The sequence below is a fragment of the Grampus griseus genome, assembly GCF_964374135.1.
Source record: "Grampus griseus genome assembly, chromosome: 20".
NCBI lineage: Eukaryota > Metazoa > Chordata > Mammalia > Artiodactyla > Delphinidae > Grampus > Grampus griseus.
Window position 1 is genome coordinate 22,388,187 of NC_139014.1, and position 19,915 is coordinate 22,408,101.

General features: G+C 52.2%; 1 protein-coding gene and 1 long non-coding RNA gene across 5 annotated transcripts; one reads left to right on the top strand and one right to left on the bottom strand.

Moving 5' to 3' along the window:
* Positions 1-2,351: 2,351 nt before the first annotated feature.
* On the bottom strand, positions 2,352-12,173 carry COPZ2 (COPI coat complex subunit zeta 2; the record flags this gene model as incomplete). 2 transcript variants are annotated; one of them, XM_082679052.1, is made up of 9 exons in its annotated part: positions 2,352-2,686; positions 4,642-4,680; positions 5,282-5,333; positions 7,367-7,444; positions 8,135-8,190; positions 8,621-8,712; positions 9,388-9,469; positions 10,984-11,058; positions 11,787-11,945. In XM_082679052.1, 9 exons carry the CDS (start codon positions 11,895-11,897, stop codon positions 2,639-2,641), a joined length of 633 nt encoding a protein of 210 aa, XP_082535178.1. In that variant the 3' UTR covers positions 2,352-2,638. The 2 variants fall into 2 exon arrangements, with proteins under 2 accessions (XP_082535178.1, XP_082535179.1); XM_082679053.1 differs by lacking the exon at positions 4,642-4,680 and having other exon boundaries at positions 11,787-12,173.
* Positions 12,174-12,177: 4 nt separating this feature from the next.
* On the top strand, positions 12,178-14,186 carry LOC309838099. Of its 3 annotated transcripts, none has more exons than XR_014298320.1 (4): positions 12,178-12,314; positions 12,918-13,069; positions 13,192-13,359; positions 13,895-14,186. It is a non-coding gene; the product is annotated as an uncharacterized lncRNA (long non-coding RNA). The 3 variants fall into 3 exon arrangements; XR_014298321.1 differs by having other exon boundaries at positions 13,192-13,263; XR_014298319.1 differs by having other exon boundaries at positions 13,192-14,186.
* The last annotated feature ends 5,729 nt before the right edge of the window (positions 14,187-19,915 follow it).

Sequence of the window (19,915 nt, forward strand, 5' to 3'; positions counted from 1 at the left end):
CGCCCTGAAGCCCCTTCCCCACAGATACTCGAGACCCGCCGGGTCGCCCACAAGGGCAGAAAGGCGGGGAGGAGCCCCAGGGTTGAGAGCAGACGGGAAGGCAGGCCCCGGGGCCGCTCCCGCCAGGAACGGCCGACTGCCCTTCCCAAAACCTGGGCCTGGGCAGACGGCGCCCCTGCCCAGCGTGCTGCGCGTCCCAGGGGTTGGGGGCGCCGGGGCCAGCGGGCAGAGCTCGAGGCAGACGACCAGACTCGCCGTCCTGGCGGCTCCGCGAGGCTGCAGGCGCCGAGAGGGGGCTGGGGATGCAGCGGGCCCTCCGCCTCAGCCCGGGAGAGCCGGGCCTGCAAATTTGGCGTCGGTAGGAAGAGGCCGCGACCCCACCCTGCCGGCGCTTCCCGGAGACCTGCGCGGTTCCGCGCAGCCCTCTCCCCTACGCGGGCGTGGGTCGGCTGCTTCGCTGCAGCCCCCCTCCCCAGAGTCCTTTGGCCACAAAGAGCGAGGACACCTCTCTGGTGGCCTCCCCGCATTGCCATGGCCCCTCGGCTCATTCTTCCTAACCCCGTACTGTCCCTGTGTGGGCGAGGGGTTCGGACGGCCCTTGGGTAGGGAGCGCGGGAAAGCCACCTCGCTCCAGCAGTGCCCGCTCCTGAGTCCGGCTCTGCGGAAACTGTTGTAAATACTTTAACCTTTCAGAGCCTCGGTGTGCCTCTCGGTAAAATGGGGAAGCACCGCATAGTCCACAGCATTCGGTGAGCCAGTTTGTGTGGCGGCCGGGCCTTCCCATTCCAGTCCCTGCACTACTGGACTTGCCGCACCCGAGAGGGCGCGACCGGGTTGCTAGGAAGCGAATTTGCCCCTCCGGTTCTTGCGGTCGTTAAGAGGCGGTGGATGGAGCCGGGCACCGGATAAGGCCGAACATTCGCCAAAGTATTTCTGGAAAATTTCTCATTTCCCGTCGCCACAATGGCCCCCGAACTCGACAGCATTTAATTGCATACTCTTTTTTTCCCTTTCGGAGTTGCATTATTTGGTGGAATGGTTGTGTACAGAGTGTTTATAATCTGTTTACATAACTGTATATTTATCATTTTCTCTAATTGCAAAAGTAGTCATACCCATTATAAATATCCAGTTCTGGAGAATTTTATAATGTAGGACGTGATAACCCGCAGGGACTGTCTCTACTAACACCCAGGTTTCGCCACTTTCTTTCAGCAGCGTCACACTGAAATTCGTGAGCCACAGCTGGAGCAGAGCTCGCAGGGCGTATCCAGCCCGCTGGTTGCTAGAGCAACGCCCTGCCTCCGAGTTTGGAGGCCAGCGATTAACTCGCGGGAGCAGGGTTCGGTCCCCTCCCTGGGGGCGAAGTTAGTAGGGGGAGCGGGACCCGGAGGGAGCGCGTTTCCCACCTATCCCTCCAGGTGGCGCTATAGGATCGTGGATAAGGTCCTGGGAAGGGGCTCCCCGCGGCGGGGGGCGCCGAGGGGCGGAGCCAGGGCGGGGCGTAGACTCGCGTTGCCTTTACCTAGGGATTGGAGGGAAACGAGCTGTTCCAGGCGGAAATGTTAGACACTCTCGGGGACTTCTGTACGTGACGCAGAAAGTGTATATGTCAGAGAAAGAAAGGGAGAAAGGGGCGGTTCTAGAACGGGGGGAGAAAAGGGGAGTCGTGTCCCCCGAAAGTCACTCCATCCTTTCCATTTGCCTATAGAATGCCCCTCCGCCCGTCTCCCCCTTTGGACCTGCAATTCTTCACACCCTCGAGCGCACTGGGTGCTCTGGACACAAATACAAGGCGGGAGCTGGCCGGTGCTTCCTCACCCCTAGTATCTGGGCCTAGCCATGGCAAGCTTGCAGGGCTCTAGTGCCCAGGGTATATGCCAGCAGAGGAATTCCGCGGCAATCTCCCAGGCAAGCCAAGAAAAACAGGCGTGCTGTTCCTCAGTTTGTCCAGAGGAAACCTTACGCCCTTCCCTCCTGGAGGCTGAGAATGGAAAAAGCGAGATGAAGAATCCCAGCGGGGCCACCATGTGTGTACCATCTTTTGCTCTCCTTTCCCCCGCAAATGCACCATTCCTCCCATTATGACTCTTTTACCCTGTCACACAATCATACCCAGCCCTCCACACCACATATAGGGCCCCAGTATCAGTGTCGCACCCCGTCACTGTGTTAAATTGTCTCCTCTCCCTTGACCCACCCCTCTCCCCAGTCACACAACCACGAGGATACACCCTGGAACTGGGCATCTAGGAGATGAGCCCCCCACAGTGCAGAAGCCCTTATCAGACCCCCCCCCCCACACACACACACACACTTCCCAGGTCAAGAGAGAAAGAGACCATTGGCAGGAGACAAAAGCAGGTTTATTTGGGCTCTGGGGCCAGGGATGCCTAAGGTCTGAGTTAAGGCAGCTCAGCTGGTTCTGAAGGCCCAAAGAGCAGGCCAGGACAGTGAGAAGGGGTGACTCTGTTGAAACCAAACCTCTGCATCTCAGAGTCCCTGGCCGGAGACCTCGGGAGTCAGTTCTGGGAAGGCCTGGGGATATAGAGGGGTCTCTGGTGTCCCCTGGGGTCTTTGTGCTTTTGCCAGGGTTGGGGGAATGGTCTGGGGGCAGGGAGCCTTGAATGCACAGCCTTCATTTCAGTAACGACCATTTAATTTGTTCCTTGGCAGACTGAAGAACCTGGGTGGGGTGGGGGTGTGCAAGGTTGAGAGAATTACTGGGGAGGAATGACAAGTACATTAACACTGCAGTGAGACGGGGGAGGGGGCGGTCTATAGCCTCTCTCTACGCGTCCCTATAATCCCCGGTCACTAGGTGGCAGCAGCTCATCTCTGCCTGCCGTAAGTGGGGCCGGGCCGTCAAGATGGGAAGAGCAGCTGTAACTGGCTGCAGCCAACAACCAGCCCAGGCCAGAGCCTGCCCAGCTCTCCGCTCCTGCATCTGCAGCCCTGGGTGTGGCAGCAGCCCTGACTCCCCACACCATGCCATTCAAGCTCCCGCCCACAGTGCCACGTCCAGGCAGAGACGGGCCCAGGCCTGACACTTCCTGTGCCCAGACACCTCAGCAAACCCCTAGCTCTGGCTTTGGCTGGCAGTAGGTCCTCAACACCCCACCCCAACCCGCTGCTGATGTGGCACAGCTGGCAAAGGGCTCCTGGGCAGACTCTGCTGAGGGTCACCTGCACCCAGATGTGTTCACTCTAACATCCTGCTGAGGAAACCGCCTCAGCCCCATGTTTACACAGATCCATACGACTGTGCACACACCATGCCAACGTGGTGGGGACCCCAGGTATGTCCCTCACGTTGTCCCTCCAGCCATCAAGCCTCATTCCCTTTCGAAGAAGGTCAATCCCACACTGTATGTCCCTTCCTCCTGCCCACTCCCCCTCCTTTCTCAGGGACAGCCTGGCCCTGGAGTTCTCCTGCTTCTCTCGGCAAAAATCTTTCTCCTCATTTCATCTCCCATTCACTACCTGCAACTTCCTCAGTTTTTTTACTCAAGAATTCCATTAAAAGTGCTGTGCCTTCATTCTTTCCCCCTTTGGAAAACAGGATCTAGGCCAAGAGCTCTCCATGCATTAGCTCATCTAATTCTCTATGATAACTCTATGAGGAGTGTCCTGTGATTATGTGAGGCCCAGAGAAGTTGAGTAACTTGCCCTAGGCCACCCAGCTTGTAGGTGATAAGGCACAACATACATCCTGGGATGACTCACACCAGCACTTCTGTTCTTATCTGCTCTGCTCCTTAACCTCTTTAGCCCTGAAAATTGCCATGCGGCTGCATTCATCTCAGCAGGGTAGGAGGAGGCATTGGGAACTGGGAAGAGGGAGAGGCAGTGTGAGTACGAAGGGCAGTCACAGGAAAGTGGGCACCACACCTGGGGCCCCACGTGGGATGGTACAGGCCCATCTGAGCTTGGGCCATTACAGCAGGAGGTAGTTAGTGGCAGGGCAGGAAACTCCATAAAAGCAGAATTAGTCCGGGCAGACAGACCTGTGGGCAGACAGAATGGAGGTCAAGCTTGACAAGCAGGAAGTTTGCACAGCTGGGAAACCAGTCAAGCCACAGATCCAGAAACCTCACCCCTGCCCCACATGCACTTCCAGATAGGACAGGGGTAGACTCTTCCATAGTCAGGTCACTCGGGGACATGGTGGCAAGTGGTGAGAATTAGATCCCATCATGGATTTAAGGGTCCCTTAACAATCTCAGCGTGGACCCTAAACAGCAGGGGTGAGGGTTTGGAGGAAAACTCTATTTGGTATCCTTTCTAGGTTGGGGGAAGCATCAGAGGCCTAAGCCCCCAGATTGCTTTGGGGAACAAGTGACCCAGCCATCTCCAGGGTGGGCAGGTCATCCTGGGTTTTGATCCAACTATACCAAGCCAGGAAGGAGATAAGGTGAACTGCTAGGAAGGTGTCCATCATTTATTAATACCCAGCTCCACGTCACCTAGGGGACCCTGGAAGCCTCCACTGACTGTCTCCAAGAGATGGCCTGACACTGTCATCCCTTCCCTCCTGCACCCCTGACTTCTCAGCCTTGATAGCCCCACTGGGTCCCCCTGGGATGCTCTGCTCTCCTCCCACCAACCCTTTTCTGGCCAAGGCAGATGGAGGGGGCCTACCTGGGCCACACTGTGCTCAGTTAAGCCGCTGTCATCCGCCTGCACGGAAGCAGAGTCAGGGTGGTCAGGCCAGGGCGAGGGTGTTGGGTGAAGAAAGAGAGGCGAGGGAAAGGGGCTTGGGGGTAGTGGCGGCGAACAGATGCAGTGATCAGGGGATCCAGAGCTGCACATGTATACCACTTAGTGGAAGTCCTAGAGCTTCTTGTTTGGCACAAGGTGGGTGAGAGAGTGAGGGGGAATAAAGATGAGAGGAAAGGTTTCATCCAGACATGAGAAGCCAAACTGGGCAGGGAGGTTCTATCTATACACCCCCAAGGCCAACCTCAAGGCCAAGGCAGCCATCAGGTGTCTCTGTGAGGATTTATTTATTTCCCCAGTCTACTTCCCACTAGGGAGGATGGTGAGGTGTTTGTGATTCTGCAGGGGGAGAGGACAGAGATATCTTTTACTAATTGACAGTCCTCTAAACTGCTGCTCCCCCAACAAGTGCATCACCCCAGTGGTTGCTTCTGCTAGAGGAGCTTGGGTTCCCGCCATCGGGGTTCTGGCAGCCCAGATACAGGGAGGACAGGAGGTGGAGAGGATGGGAAGGGCAGCCTGGAGGAGATGGGAGTGAGGGGGGATGCAGGATGACTCTTACCCTAAAATTCACTTTCTGGATCACTTGCTGGGGGTCACTCTCCAGAATCACACTACAAGATGACAGAAAAACCGAGAGGAAAATCAGCCACATGCTTCCCTCTGCCTCCGCTCCCTGCTAAGCCCTTCCCTTCCCTGCCGTATGCTACATTCCCCCTCCAAGGTTCCTTCCTGCTGATACTCAAGCCAGAACTCTCCCTCACCACGGAGCACCCTCAGCTCTGATTCTCCCACACTTCATCATCACTGGGCAAACACTTAGAGATCAGGTGAGGGCAGTCCAGTCTAGAACAATCCGGTTGTCAAGAGCAGGGACTCAAAAACTGAGACCTCTAGAAAGTTCACTTCACCTCTGGGTCTAGGGATGGATTCAGATGCAGGGAAGGAAGAGAGGCCCCCCCCCCGGGGTCCCTATCTCGTTTCACTATTATTTTATGCCACAGGGTCATGCCATACACGAAAGAAATGGAACTCCAAAAAATCAGAATCTACAGACCCAGTTATGGAGGCTTTCCTCGGCTAGTTGACGCTCTTTCCTGATGCCCTGGGGGCGTTCTGAAGCCACGTGTGGGTGTGTGCAGGGGTGAGAGCCAGTCACTGTGGGAAGGTTAGGGCCCACGGGGACTGAGTGACTCCTCCTTTTCACCCAGTGAGTCTCCTCCAGGGCAGAAGGAAGTGAAAAAACATTTCTTGAGAGCCTCTCCCAGGCCCATCACAGGGGCACTTGCAGCCCCAGATCTCTCACCAGGGGTCCTTTGGACAGAGCAACCTAGGCCAAGGCTCCAGTTCAGGTGTTGACTCCACTGACACTTCCCTGATTTTCACTGGAGGGAAACTGTGAGCCCCTCAGGGGGCAGAAACTGGGCCTTCTAGGGGCACAGACCGGAAGCTGATAAAGCTTACACCCTCCCTTGTGAAGGTCCTTCCAAGGCCCTGCACCTCATTTTGTATTTGTAATTGTGTGTGTGTGTGTGTGTGTGTGTGTGTGCGTGCTTTGCTTTCCTTAAGGACAGTCTACCAAGTTGTATACACAAATTGTATATTCCACAAAACCTGGTTTTATTCCCCTCAGTCTTGGGTCCTAGCAATTAGCACAAGGCCTTGCAGCAGCAGCAGACAGTCAAGAGCTATAGAGGAAAGGAGGGAGGGAGGAAGGAGGGAGGAAGGAGGGAGGAAGCCCACAGTACCCATTCCCAGAGTACCTCCCAGAGCCCCTGTCCCCCAGCAGGGTGGTACAGTGCTGTGGAAAGAGCACAATCTCTGGAAACATGCACATGTTTTAGGTCTTGGCCCTGCCCCTCCCTAGCCATGTGATCTTGGGGACTTGAATCTCTGAGCCTCTGTTTCCTCATCTATTAAATGGATGGAATGACAGAGGCCCGTGGATGTCTTTCAGGTGATCTGTTCCCATTACCCTTTGCCCCAGAGCCAGACCTTCTTTTTTTCCCTGAATATTGTGCCACCCCCATGGAAATTCACTAACCAACCCTTCTCCTAAGAGTTCCCACCATCCTAAGACTATAATCTTATGCCAATAGTAGGAAACATTTATTGAAGGAAAACCATGAGCTTCACTTGCGTCACCTTATTTAATCCCACACCCTTTGAGGCAGTTCCCTTACTGTCTCCATTTGAAAGATGGAGAAAGTAAGGAAAGTAAGTAACTGGCCCAGGTCACGCGTCTAGCTGGTGTTGGAATGAACCTCTAAGAGCAGGAGGTGTGGCAGCAGCAGGGCTCCGCCTGAAGGAAGTCTTCCCAGGAAGGGGCAAGTATCTGTGCTGCCTGCTTCTCCTGGGCACTGGAAATCAAACCGTCACCCCAAACCCTGCCTAGTCAACAGTCAGCCATAGTTGGACACCAGATTACTTTCTTGTGTGCTTCTCTTTGGCTAACATTGAAGTCAACCTCCATCCTCATGAGTGGGGTAGGGGGGATGGGACACTGGGAATATGCTGGGGGAAGGGAGGGAGAAGTTGGCCAGAGAGCCAACAGTGTGCTGGGTGCAACCTAGAGCTGATGACTTTCAAGGGCACCTCCCGCTGTGAGTGTCCCTGACCAGCCCCTCTTCCCTCCCCTCCTCCTCACCCGCCATCCACAATCTCGTCCAGCACCAGAAAGGCTCCGTCCATGTTCTCCAGCAACCAGCGCTTCTCCACGTTCTTCCTGAAGGCAGACACAGCTCTGGAACCTCCCCATGGCCAGGAGAAGCCGGGTCCCTGTCTAGGTGAGGCGGACCCGCTCTCTCCAAAGATTGCCTTATTTCCCACCGCCAATCCCCCGCACAAGCACAGGGAAAGAGAATGTCAAGGGCAGTGAGGGCAGCACCTGGGCAAGGGATCCCTGCCCAGAGCACGGGTCTGCTTCCTTAAGCTCCCCTTGCCCACCGTCCTCACACTTTGAGCAGGGACCCTGTGCCCACCCTTAAGCATTTCACAGCACTTCAGGTGCTATAGCCTTACTGTAGTTAATTGTGTCGACTGTGAACATTTATCTTTGGGTTATCTGCGTTTGGTTTACCCAGGCTGCGTTCACTGGGGTAGATACCAGATCACTGAATGGGGGTGGAGGGAAAATCACCCTGAGCTTCAAGTCAAAAGACCTGAGTTTGAATCTCTGCTCTGATATAAATAGCTTGTAACCTCAGGCAAATCATTTAGTTTCTCTAGACCTCATTTTCTGGCCATACCATTGCTTGATCAGGTAAAGGGCAGGGTCCTTGCAGAAGGATGCTCTGGCTCCAGCCTTAGTCTTGTGGGGACTTCAGGAGAAAAGAGCAGGGAGGAAGGGTCCCGCCTCTGTGATGTACCAAGGTCTGGGGGATGGGAGCCTTGGAGGATAGAGGGCCTCACTCACCTTAACACATGGTTCAGGGACTCAAACAGGCAGGTAAGAACAGACATGAGCATCAGCTGGGGGTGGGCAGATAATGGGAGGAGAAAAACGAGAGAGCTTGAGGTTAAGAAGGCTAAAAGGAAATCTCAGAGCCTGACTGTATGGGCAGCTGTCCCTCTTCAGAGAGGACATGGCTGGAGCCTGACTGCAGTTTGACCTGAGAGGGCCCCTCCCCTCCCCATGTTTGGGTTGGAAGCACTGGAGTGCCTGCTGTGGGACACTGAGTACATCCTTCTCCAGTGATGTTTAAGACACAGAGGCCTCTGAGGACTCCATTTCTGGTACCCAAGGAATCTAAGGAACATCACGGATATGCACTGTTCCAGAAAGAACCATTCTGGCTGCTCCCAGTTCCCCAGAGTCTAGAAGGAGGGGTACCAATGGTGAGCCTCCCAGCTTCTACCCCAGAATCCAAGCCTCCTTGTCACTCCAACCTCCTGAATTCACCTCGTTCTCGTAGGATGAGCCCACCACATACAGGAAGAGGTCAATGCTGCTCTTGTAGACGATGGTCATGCCCCCGAAAAATGCAATCTCACCTAGAAGAGCAGGGGGGGGGTCTCAGTTCTGGTCACCTCTGCCTGGCCCCTCCTCCCCGCCTGCAGCTCTGTGCCTCTTGCCCTATTTCCTTCTTGCCCTTCCAGAGAACCCTTGCAAAGGAAGTTCCCTGGCGGTCCAGTGGTTAGGACCCCGCACTTTCACTGCCAAGGGCCCGGGTTCAATCCCTGGTCAGGGAATTAAGATCCCACAAGCTGAGAGGCCAAACAAACAAAGAACCCTTGCAAAGACTAGCACCCTTGAAAAGACACGCACTAGGGACACTACTATTAGGCTACTCTGTGTCCCTCCCCCCACCCTCTACTCCATTCCCAGCACTTGACTGCCTCATTCTAAGAAGTCAACAAACCTGGGTCAAGGCTGACCTTTTGCCCACCATACGCAATGCCTAAGGCTAGTGCCCCAGGCTAGTGCGGGCCCCTTCCACTGAGAGAAGTCCAGGCATGCCGTAGGCAGGAAGAGGGGGGTTGAGAGGGAGGGGAGTGAAGGCTCACAGGAAGAAGAGAGAAGAGAACAGCTGGGAAGGAGAGGAAAAAGCACCTCTGAAGAAAAGGGAATGGCCTGTGGGTGTGTGAGGCCGACGGGGACAGATGTGTCCAGATGAAGATGACGGTGTGCATCTGAAAGTTCTGCACGAGCAAGAGGCGGACACTTACTATCAGTCCGGCTGGTCTTGTTGAAGACATTTTTCTCGAAGGCCATCTGCTCCTTCATGGAGGGGAATGTGTCGTCGTAATACTAGGTGAAAGGGAAGGAGAAGAGGTGACAGCTGTTCCACAGAGCTTCCTCCCTGGATGGGTGGCAGGGAATGGTGGGTGCTGGCCAAGCGGGACCCTGCTGCCGTGCCCCATCTTCTCTTGACCGCCCTCTAGGCCTGTCTGCTCGCTGTTTCCCCATAAACACAAATTCTGAGCAAATAGAGGAATTTTGAGGCCTTCTCGTGGAGTCCTGTCCTGGTTTCTTGAAGGCCTTTGTACATTCCGCAGATGTGCAGTGTGCTAAAGACTGCGGTGACACTAACCTGTGTCACTGCGGTGACACTAACCTGAGTCTACAGGGAAGAAGGCAGAGCCAGGGGCCCTTTAACACAATAATATCACGACAGCTACTTTATTATCCACATTATATGGATGTGGAAACGGAGGCGTGAAGTCAGGTAACTTCCCTGACATCTCACAGTTGTAAGGGACAGAGCTGGGATTGAACACCAACGATGGTCTGACTTCAGACAGGGTTATGGTGAAGATGAAATATCTAAGGGAAAGTTCCTGGCACACACTGCCTAATTAAGTCAATGCTGTTTGGTTTGGGTTTGATGAGACTCTCTCTCTAACTCAGTTCCTGCATCTGAACATGGATGTGATCTGCTGGGAGGAGGCCCTGGAACTTCTGGTTGCCGAGACACCTCTGACCAGCTGCAGCAAGAGATGTCAGCTCAGCTTTCAATTTTCTGAATGTGGATTTTGCCACTTAGTACCCCATCTGCAGGCAAATTAGCAGTCTCCCTGCTGGCCACTGCTGTGGTGAACAAGCTCATTTCAATGTCATGAAGTCAAAAAGTTTCAACCCATACAAACGAAAAATCTACAATGCATTTTGTAGCTAGTTTAGGTGCCATAGTCCTACTATAGTTAACTGTGTTGATGGGAGACATTTATTTTTGGATTATTCTAGTTTGGTTTATCCTGGCCATGTTCACTAGCACAGATACCAGATAGTTGAATAGTTGGTGCAGTGAAAACCACCCTCCTGAACTTCAGGTCAAAATACCTGAGTTTGGATCTGTGTTCGGATATTACTACCTGTGACCACAGGCAACCCTTTTAGCTTCTCTAGACTGCATTTTCCTCATTTGTGAAATGAAAGAATTGGATTATATAGTCTCTAAAATCTTGTCTGGTTCTAAATCCTTAGTGTTTACCAAGCTGTGGAAGAAAAGTGGAGGTTACTTGTTCAGAATCTGGGGACTAGGACTCCGGGGTCCCAGGCCAGTGGAAAAGATGGTGAGAAGACATTTTAGGGAACATTTTAGAAACAGAGGAGACAGCCCCACCCCCTTTCAGGGGCCAGCAGTCTGACAAGGTAGGAGGATGGACAGAATGGCCTTTGGAGGAGTCTCAGCTGAGGTGCTCTGAGTTGCAGAGCCCACAGTGGGGTCCCTCCTGCCAGGAGAGGCAGCTTGGTGGGGACTTCTGTTCTTGGGCCTGTGGCACAGTGTCTTCAGGGGCCCTCCGGTGAAGGTGGGAGGTTACCTTGGCCAGCAGGCGGTGTCCGTCATTATCTAGGATGAAGACAGCCTTGATGGTGTAGAGGGAAGGTTCCTGCAACTGACACGGGGCGGGGTGGGGGGGGGAGAGCTCCGTTGGCCCCTAATTCAGGGTAGACCTCCTGTCATTGGCTCTACGGGACCTTCTGGTCCCAAGAGTCAATCCTCAGGCTCCAGCGACCCCAACCCCAAAGGTCCACAGCTGGTTCCGGCCCAACCCTGTGCCACATGGGCCACTCGGGTGCCCGCTCCCCTCCCAGGCAGATGGTCCACTGCAGGCCCCGGGTGGGCGCTGTGCCCACTGGGTGCGGAAGGTCCGTCCGGGCCCAAGTTCTGTCATGCACTGACTGCTCCAGAGCCCGAGTCGGAGTGTATCACAGAACCTGGGCCGGGGGGACAGCGGCGCCGAGCCTCCTCCTCCAGCGGCCAGCGGCCAGCGGCCGAGGCTGGACCCGCGCTCTCCGCGCGCCCCCAGCCCCCGGCCCGTCGGACTCCAGAAGCACGCACGTCAGCCCGAGGCCCGGGGCGGCCCCGCGGCTGCCTAACCCTCCGGGAGAATCGCAATCCAGCCCCGCCGAGCCGTGCCCCCGCCCGCGCCGACTGCTCCAGAACTTCGTCCAAGCGGACGCGAGACCGGCCTCCTCCCGAGTCCGCGCGGAGGAACTTTTCTGCCTGCGCGGGCGCCGCTCCTCCCCGGCCGGTCCGGGCGGCACCAAGTTCCCCAGCGCCCAGCGGGCGACTTGTGAGCTGGCGCCGCCCGCTCGGCCCCCGGTGCCGCCCGCTCCGTACCCGCAGCCCCGCGGGCTCCCGGCCTCGGGCGGGCGGCGCCGGGCCCCCGGCCGGGGCGGCCGCGGCCCCCTCCCCCGGGTGCGGACGTGGCCAGGCCTCCGGCCGCTGCATTCCGCTCGCCGCCTCGCGCTGACAGCGCCGCCCCACCCCGCCCCGCGCCCCCCGGGGCCGCCGCCTGCTCCTCCCCGGCAGCCGCCGGTCTCGCGTCCGCCCTCTCTGCCCGTCTGCGCGTGTCCTTCCTTTCCCCGCGGCCCTTCCCTCCTCGTCCTCCCTCGTCTCCTCTCCGTTCCCGCTCTCTCCGCCTTGCGCCCACACCCCAGTGCTCCTTCCCCCACCTCTCCTTCCCCTCGCCCTCCTCGTCTCCTCAAAGCCCACAGCTCCCCGCATCCTCCGTTTGTCCCAGGACCGGCCTCTCTTTCCCCTCCTGCCTTCTCTCTGACTTGTGGGTTTGGTTTGCACCGACGTCCGCAGGCTGTCCTGAGGCCAGCAGAAAACACAGGCAAAGTCCAGTTTGTCTTTTGACTCCTGGTAGGTACCGTTGGGACAAATATATCAGGTCATCCTTTGGGTCTCAGAGACAGGTTCTAGCAGTGGGAGCAGATGAGGGCAGCTCTTAGAGAGACCCCTCTGCATAGAAGAGTTTCTCCCACTCCTCTCACGCGACTTGGGTTAGGGAGCCATGGCGCCCGGACGCCGTGGCAGAAGTCTCCCAAGACACAGACACGACACAATCTGAAACAAGACAGATGCCTAGCAGCACAAAGGCTTCACCAGTGAATGGCATCAGGCTTTGCCACGCTTTGGTTCCTCTGGCCTAAGTACACCAGAGGACAAGCTTTAGCTTCAGCGTCCTCAAGGCCAGTGGGAAATTCACACTCCAACGGTACAGAGTTTACAGTACTTATCCATTTACCTATCACAATACCAGGCATGCATTTTACACTTAAGACTTTTCACGTACATTATCTGATATAACTTACACCTGTGAGGTAGGTGTTCTCATCCCCATTTTAAACAAAGGGAGACTCAGAGTTTGTGTGATCTTTCAAGATCCTTCAGCTAATCAATAGTTGAATGGAGGTGGAACCCAGAAATTCAGACTAAGAATTTCTTCTCCATTCTTCTCTTCAGGTCCTTTGATGTTGGGTACCACACTCACTCATCCCAGGTGACTGGGGAATGGGGGTTTCCTCTGCTGAATGGTTTCAAGCCATCTCATTCTTCATCTCAACTTCAATGTCATCACCAAAAGGCCTTCTCTGACAACCACCGAATCCGACTTGGTAGGTCTCTGCTGTCACATTCTCTGTCTCAGCACCCTACATATTTCTTTTGTTGTATTTAATCTCCAAATACCACTTTTACTAATTTGTTTACAAATGTGTGTGGTCCTTCTCTGCATCAGGCATTGCGTACTACAAAAATAGAGATAATGTGCCTGTGGAATCGCTGGTGCCCCAAAGAGGACACATGACAGGTCCAGTGAAACCATGTTTTATGTGCTATACAAATATTTGAGTGCTTCCTATGTGCCAGTTACTTTTTTAGTCACTGGGATGCAACAATAGCCAAGGTAAACAAAATCTTTGCTCTCGTGGAGCTTATTCAAGTGTTTGTGTGTGTGTGTGTGTGTGTGTGTGTGTGTGTGTGCATTTCTGTGCAAGACATAATACGCAGATAAATGAATAAAATAGATATTATTTGAATTGCTGGTAAGCACTATGAAGAAAAATAGATCAGGAATGGGTATCAGGAATGTGAGGGGTTGGGGAGAGGCAGGGAAAAATGCCATTTTCATCAGGGTCATTTGAGAAAGCCTTCAAGAAGGTGACATTTGAACAAAGAGCTGAAGGAAGTGAGGGGGCGAGCCACACGTGTCTGAGGAAACGTCTACTGAACCTCTTTATGATGATTTAGAAGGCACATCTGAATCTTCCCTGCAGGCTACCAGAGTTATAATAATGAACATTAATCAATGCTATTTGGTATAATGGAGGAAAAGACAGTATTTTAATTGCTTGGATTCCAGATGATCAGAAGTTATGTCAATGGTCATGCCGGCTCAATGTTATTAAAAATACTAATTTGGGGCTTCCCTGGTGGCACAGCGGTTAGGAATCTGCCTGCCAAGGCAGAGGACACGGGTTCGAGCCCTGGTCCGGGAAGATTCCATGTGTCGCGGAGCAACTAGGCCCGTGGGCCACAACTACTAAGCCTGTGCTCTACAGCCTGCAAGCCACAGCTACTGAGCCCGTGTGCCACGATTACTGAGGCCCGCGTGCCTGGAGCCGGTGCTCCACAGCAAGGGAGGCCACTGCAGTGAGAAGCCCACGCACCGCAGCGAAGAGTGGCTCCCACTCGCTGCAGCTAGAGAAAGCCCACGTGCAGCAAAGACCCAAAGCAGCCAAAAATAAAATAAATTTTAAAAAAGTACTGATTTGATTATTTCGATGCTTTAATATTTCTGTGAGCTCGTCCATTATTAGCTCATATTTACAACACAGCACCAAAAAGCCTCCAGGGGCATTTCCTAGCCTCTGTGTAGTGAATGGTACCCACAGTGGGAGAGGGTCAGCTTGCAGAAGGAGAGGAAGACCTGGGAAGACAGGGGACTTAGAGAGCAGGAGTGGCTCCGGGGAGAGGAGGGGGAGGAATTAGTGACAGCAGAGTGGCTGAGAGGCACTGAGGGGGGCAGAGGGGCTGGGGATGAGAGAGAAGGCCAGGGAAGGAAGCTTAGGAACCGAAAAATCCTCAGCACCACCAACACCACCACCACCACCAGGGTTGCTATCGTTATCATCATCAGGATCGCTTTACAGCTTAAGTGCCGTGGTGAATAAGTAAATCCAGAGCACTCAAGTTGAACTTTTCAAGGAAGAGATTTCCTCCTATCATGGCTCCTTCCCAAACTCCCTCAACAGAGACCCCAGGACTCCTTTCCTTCCTCAGGGTCCCCCAACCTGGGGTGCCCCTTTAGTGGGGATTCTGTATAAACATACAAGTTCAGTGTGCACGGTGTCCGAACAATGTCCCCCACAGAGCACAGCCTTACAGTGTAAGGCTGGCAGCACTTGGGAAGCCTGCAAGTGCAGCAGAAAAGAAGCTGCTGGTGAGCTTCTCAGAATGAGGAAGCCAGAGCTGGGTTCAAAAAGAAAGCCGCTTGCTGTTTCCCTGTTCCCTCCTTCCTTGAGAAGGGGCGGGGTGCCCTGGGAGGAGGTGCTGTGCGCATCTCTAAGCAGCTGGGGTCTGTGGAGAAGCTGGACTCAGAATTGGCCCTAAACACACACACACACACACACACACACGTCTCTGCCCTTTGGAGTCTCCAGGAGGCTAGTGATTCAAATAGGTTCCCCTCTCTGGGCCTTGATGTATCTTGAAGGTGAGACCATTCCATTTCCTCTGACTCACCCTCCTGCTGCCACATTTCTGTGCTGTCTGTCCTAGGATTTCAGCATCTGTTCTTGTGTGACAAGAAGAAACAGCTCCCTTGGGTAACAGCCTTTCTCTCTCCTTCCTGCTATAATGTCAAGAGGGGGAGGTGTGTGTGCAATGTGAGGTGTGGTTGTGTGTGCTTGTGGCATCCTCCAGAGAGAAAACGAAAGCTTCCATGCTCTGTCTGCAGGATGAGTTTCCAGTTGACCATCCTAAAGACAGCTCTCATTTCTTCAATGTGTTTGGCTTTCTCTGGGATAACAAGGTTGTAGGGTGGGTGGAGAGAGAGCTGGGCAAGAAAGGGACCTCACGCTTAGCTCTACCCATGCATGAATGACTTTATACACAGGATCCGATTTTTAAACTTTGTGAATATGTATATAGTTATCTCCATTTTAGCTCAAGAGGGCCCAACTAGTAAGTTTTGGAACGCAGCTCTGAGTCCAAAACACCCACTTTTCCCGCCTCACAATAGCACCTCACTGACTGTGACATGCCACACTGAGAGCTATACAAAGAAAGTTACCCAACACTGTTTGGGACAACATGGTGAGACATACAGGACCACTGAGTTCAGCTTCATAAAATGTTACACCAAGACATGAATGACCAAAGAAGCGTTTTCATTGGGTAGGTCCAGGAAGAGAACACGTTAGGACTGAGAAAGAGCACATCGTAAAATCAGGTGGTGATTCTGGTCCGCACTCATGATTACCACCGCTGTGCTTTTTTACTCAACTTGGATTCTTGCCCCCAAGCTACTGATTCTCTACTCTGGCTGCATATAAGAATCACCTAAGGAGCTTTTACAAAATCCTGATGTCCAGGGCTGCTCTGGGAGACTCTGATTTAATTAGTTGGGGGGGTGGGACCTGGGCAAGCCCCCTAGGTGATTCTAATGTGCAGCCAGGGTTGAGAAGCAATCTTCTAAGACAGCCATGGGAGAGGTACACAGGGAAGAGACTGGCTTGTAGAACCTCTTTTGATGGTTTAATGGTAACAAGCTTGCTAATGATGTTTACCATGTAAGAAAGGGGGTATTGACAGGATGTAATGCTAGAATCTCTCAGAAGGGTGTTAAGGAAATCTCAGGCAGTCATTTTATCCATTCCCCTTGACTAGTTGGAAATTGGAGAGTGAGAAATATTTATATAGGTTAACAACATTTAAAAACATTTTTAAAGAAAGGAAAACTAATGGGTGAGCAGAATGGCAGAAAGATTGGGTTTCCCCTTTGGGGAAAAAGCAATTCCTGCTATTCCAGAAGAACTCTAAACCACAGCCAGTCTGCCTTCCCACATGCCCTTCTCCGAGGGTTTCTGGACAGGAGTCATCATCACAGGATGTTTGGAGGATGGATGTGCCTGCCCGATGGCAGCAACAGCTGTTCCTACAGAGGAAGGTGGGTCAACGTAGATATCACTGGGACGAGTAGGATTTCAGTGTAGTTAGCTGGCTTCCTTTCATGACCCCAAATCCCTGTGCATTAGAACTAACCAACTTCCTGGCTTCCCACTGCCTTCTCTCCTGAGCAGCCTGGAGCCTCCCTGGCAAGACCTGGTTCCACTGTTGGCTCTCAGCCTCTCCCTCAGGGAGCAAGTGCATGCACTCACTTTTTCCAGTGGTCTTCTCAGTCTGATTTAATGGATATACCAGGACGGATGACACATCAGCATGGGATCTTTCTTTCGCTTCTTGGGTAATTGTCCTATTAACAGCTGTTCCCGGGAAAGGAGGGTGTGTGTGGGGGGGGGGAGGAGGGTGGCTTCCTGGGTGAAGAAGGACACACCCTGGATTTTACAAGGTTAATCAGTGGGTTCTGGGAAGGAGGTTTACACCTGCTCAGACTTGACCTGGAACTCTAGACAGCGTGGAAGACGGTCTTTCGATCTCCACTCCCTACACAGAGTACTATTAAATATCCTGGGTGCCTACACCCTGCCAGGCCTCACTGCCGGCTGCTGAGATTTTCTCTACGTCTCTGCTCTCCTCAGCCCCTGCAATGGGCTAGCAATTGTTTGTCTTTCCCATTTTTCTTCCCACCTTTCTGTAACTGCTAAGCTAACTACCCCTAGTCATTCTTTTTTTTTTCTCCTAGTCATTCTTTAACCCAATAATACAGTTCCTGATCCAGCTCTCTCCCACTTTACACTCAAATAATTATTATACACATTTAAACATAGTACTTGAAGTTGGGAGGCAAAAGAAAGGGAACAGAATAGTGTGGGCAAAAGACCTCTCCACACCTTTCCCACCCCTTCTCTAAGGATTTTTTTTTTAACATCTTTATTGGAGTATAATTGCTTTACAATGGTGTGTTAGTTTCTGCTTTATAAGAAAGTGAATCAGCTATACATATACATATATCCCCATATCTCTTCCCTCTTGCGTCTCCCTCCCACCCTCCCTATCCCACCCCTCTAGGTGGTCACAAAGCACCGAGCTGATCTCCCTGTGCTATGCGGCTGCTTCCCACTAGCTATCTGTTTTACATTTGGTAGTGTATATATGTCCATGCCACTCTCTCACTTTGTCCCAGCTTACCCTTCCCCCTCCCCATGTTTCTCTAAGGATTAACATGGAGCCCTTCCTATTCTCAGTGCCTGTAACTCTCTCCACACCCAGGACCCCAGAAAGGAGAGAAAGGAAAAAAGAGGATGGGTAAGAGAGCTATCTTAACAAACTTGTGAGTCATTAAAAAGTGACCAAATGAATTTAGGCTTTCAAAGTGATGTGAGAGTATCACATGGTTATCTCCTCAGTGTGGCTGTCCCACCCACAGTTGCCATTTCAGTGAATGTTTATCTTGATTTCATGTTAGTCTTATATGTACTACATAACTTTATTTCTCATCCCAGGCACCTGGTACCCTGCTATGCAGCTCAAAAGAAACTTGTAAAGTACAAATGGACTGTCCAAAACACTCAGTTTTGTTGGTGCTAAGGTTCCCTGACTCCCCATAGATAAACGATTGCCCAGTTGTTGTTTTTTCAGAACTGTGTCAAGGTTTAAAATTGTTCTCTATTTGCTGTGTCAAACAGATGGCCACTCTTAGTATGCAATTTCTCCTTCTATCTTCTCAAAATAGTCTTGTATTTTAGCCTGGTAACTTTAGTCTAGTCTTGATATCTTTTAGTGCTATGGTTTTAAAATATTTCCTTCTCAACCCCCTTGATATATTTTTAGAGTTACTGATTACACCTTAATTTCTCCTCTTTTCTTATCCAACAGCAGTGTTTACCTTCATGGTCTTATTCAGGGGCTGAAAGGTCATCCATTTTTTTAGATAATATGCCATATCCTTCAAAACCACACCTCCTCCAATTATTGATTTCTGCTTTTAACAGGAACTTTTAATCACAGGCCTGCTTGAGTTCCCCTTCAGTTATTCAGCAAGTACTTTTTATTTATTTATTTAAAAAATGTTTTGTTTTATTTCTTGTATTCTGGCGGCACGTGGGATGGTTCTCCAACCAGGGATTGAACCCTGGCCTCCTCAGTGAAAGCGCGGAATCCTAAGCACTAGCCCACCAGGGAACTTCCATAAAATATTTTACTTATTTGTTTGGTAGTACCAGGTCTTAGTTGTGGCAGGCGGGCTCCTTAGCTGTGGCTCGCCAGCTCCTTAGTTGTGGCATGTGAACTCTTAGCTGCAGCATGCATGTGGTATCTAGTTCCCTGACCAGGGATTGAACCCAGGCCCCTCGCATGGGAAGTGCAGAGTCTTAACCACTGTGGCACCAGGGAAGTTCCTTATTTATTTTTTAAAGTCGAGATGTTATTTATTTATTTATTTATTTTTGGCCACACTGTGGGCTTGTGGGATCTCAGTTCCCTGACCAGGGATTGAACTCAGGCCATGGCAGTGAAAGTCTGGAATCCTAACCACTAGACCACCAGGGAACTCCCGGCAAGTATTAAGTATCTGCCATTGCAGGCACTGTCCTAGGTTTTGAAGACTCAACAGTTAATGCACAAAATTCTAGTCCTCATGGGGTTTCTATTTTAGCATTTTCTGGGTGACAAATAGTAAAATGAATAAATAAAACATGTGCTCTCTGAACCCATCTTTTTTTTGGTTAATTATTTATTTTTGGCTGCGCAATGGCTCTCTCTAGTTGTGGGGAACGGGGGCTACTCTTTGTTGCTGTGCACAGGCTTCTCGTTGCAGTGGCTTCTCTTGTTGTGGAGCAAGGGCTCGAGGGGCTCGGGCTTCAGTAGTTGTGGCACTCGGGCTCAGTAGTGGCATGTGGGATCTTCCCCGACCAGGGCTCAAACCTATGTTCCCTGCATTGGCAGGCGGATTCTTAACCACTGCACCACCAGGGAAGTCCCCTTAATCTGTCTTTGAAATGAGTAACTAGTTTTCTGAGGATTCAACGCAGTATACTCCTACATGGTGAAAGTGCATTATAATCTGTGAACCACCCAGAATTAAGCCGCCTAATTCTCCAAACACATGATGGACTAGGTGTTCTCATCAAATAAATTACCAGTTGGCCTTGTCCTTGGTTGTATAAGGACCAATGGCTCGCCCACTAGATTAGCAGGATCTTCCAGGGAGTCAAGAATTTGAGTCAATGCCTCTTTTTGTCCCACAGCTAGGAACAACTTACTGCAAACGCCGCCAACTCAGTGACAGCCTAAAAGTGGTCTTTGCACCAGCTGTATGAAAACTACCCGAGTTGTTTAAT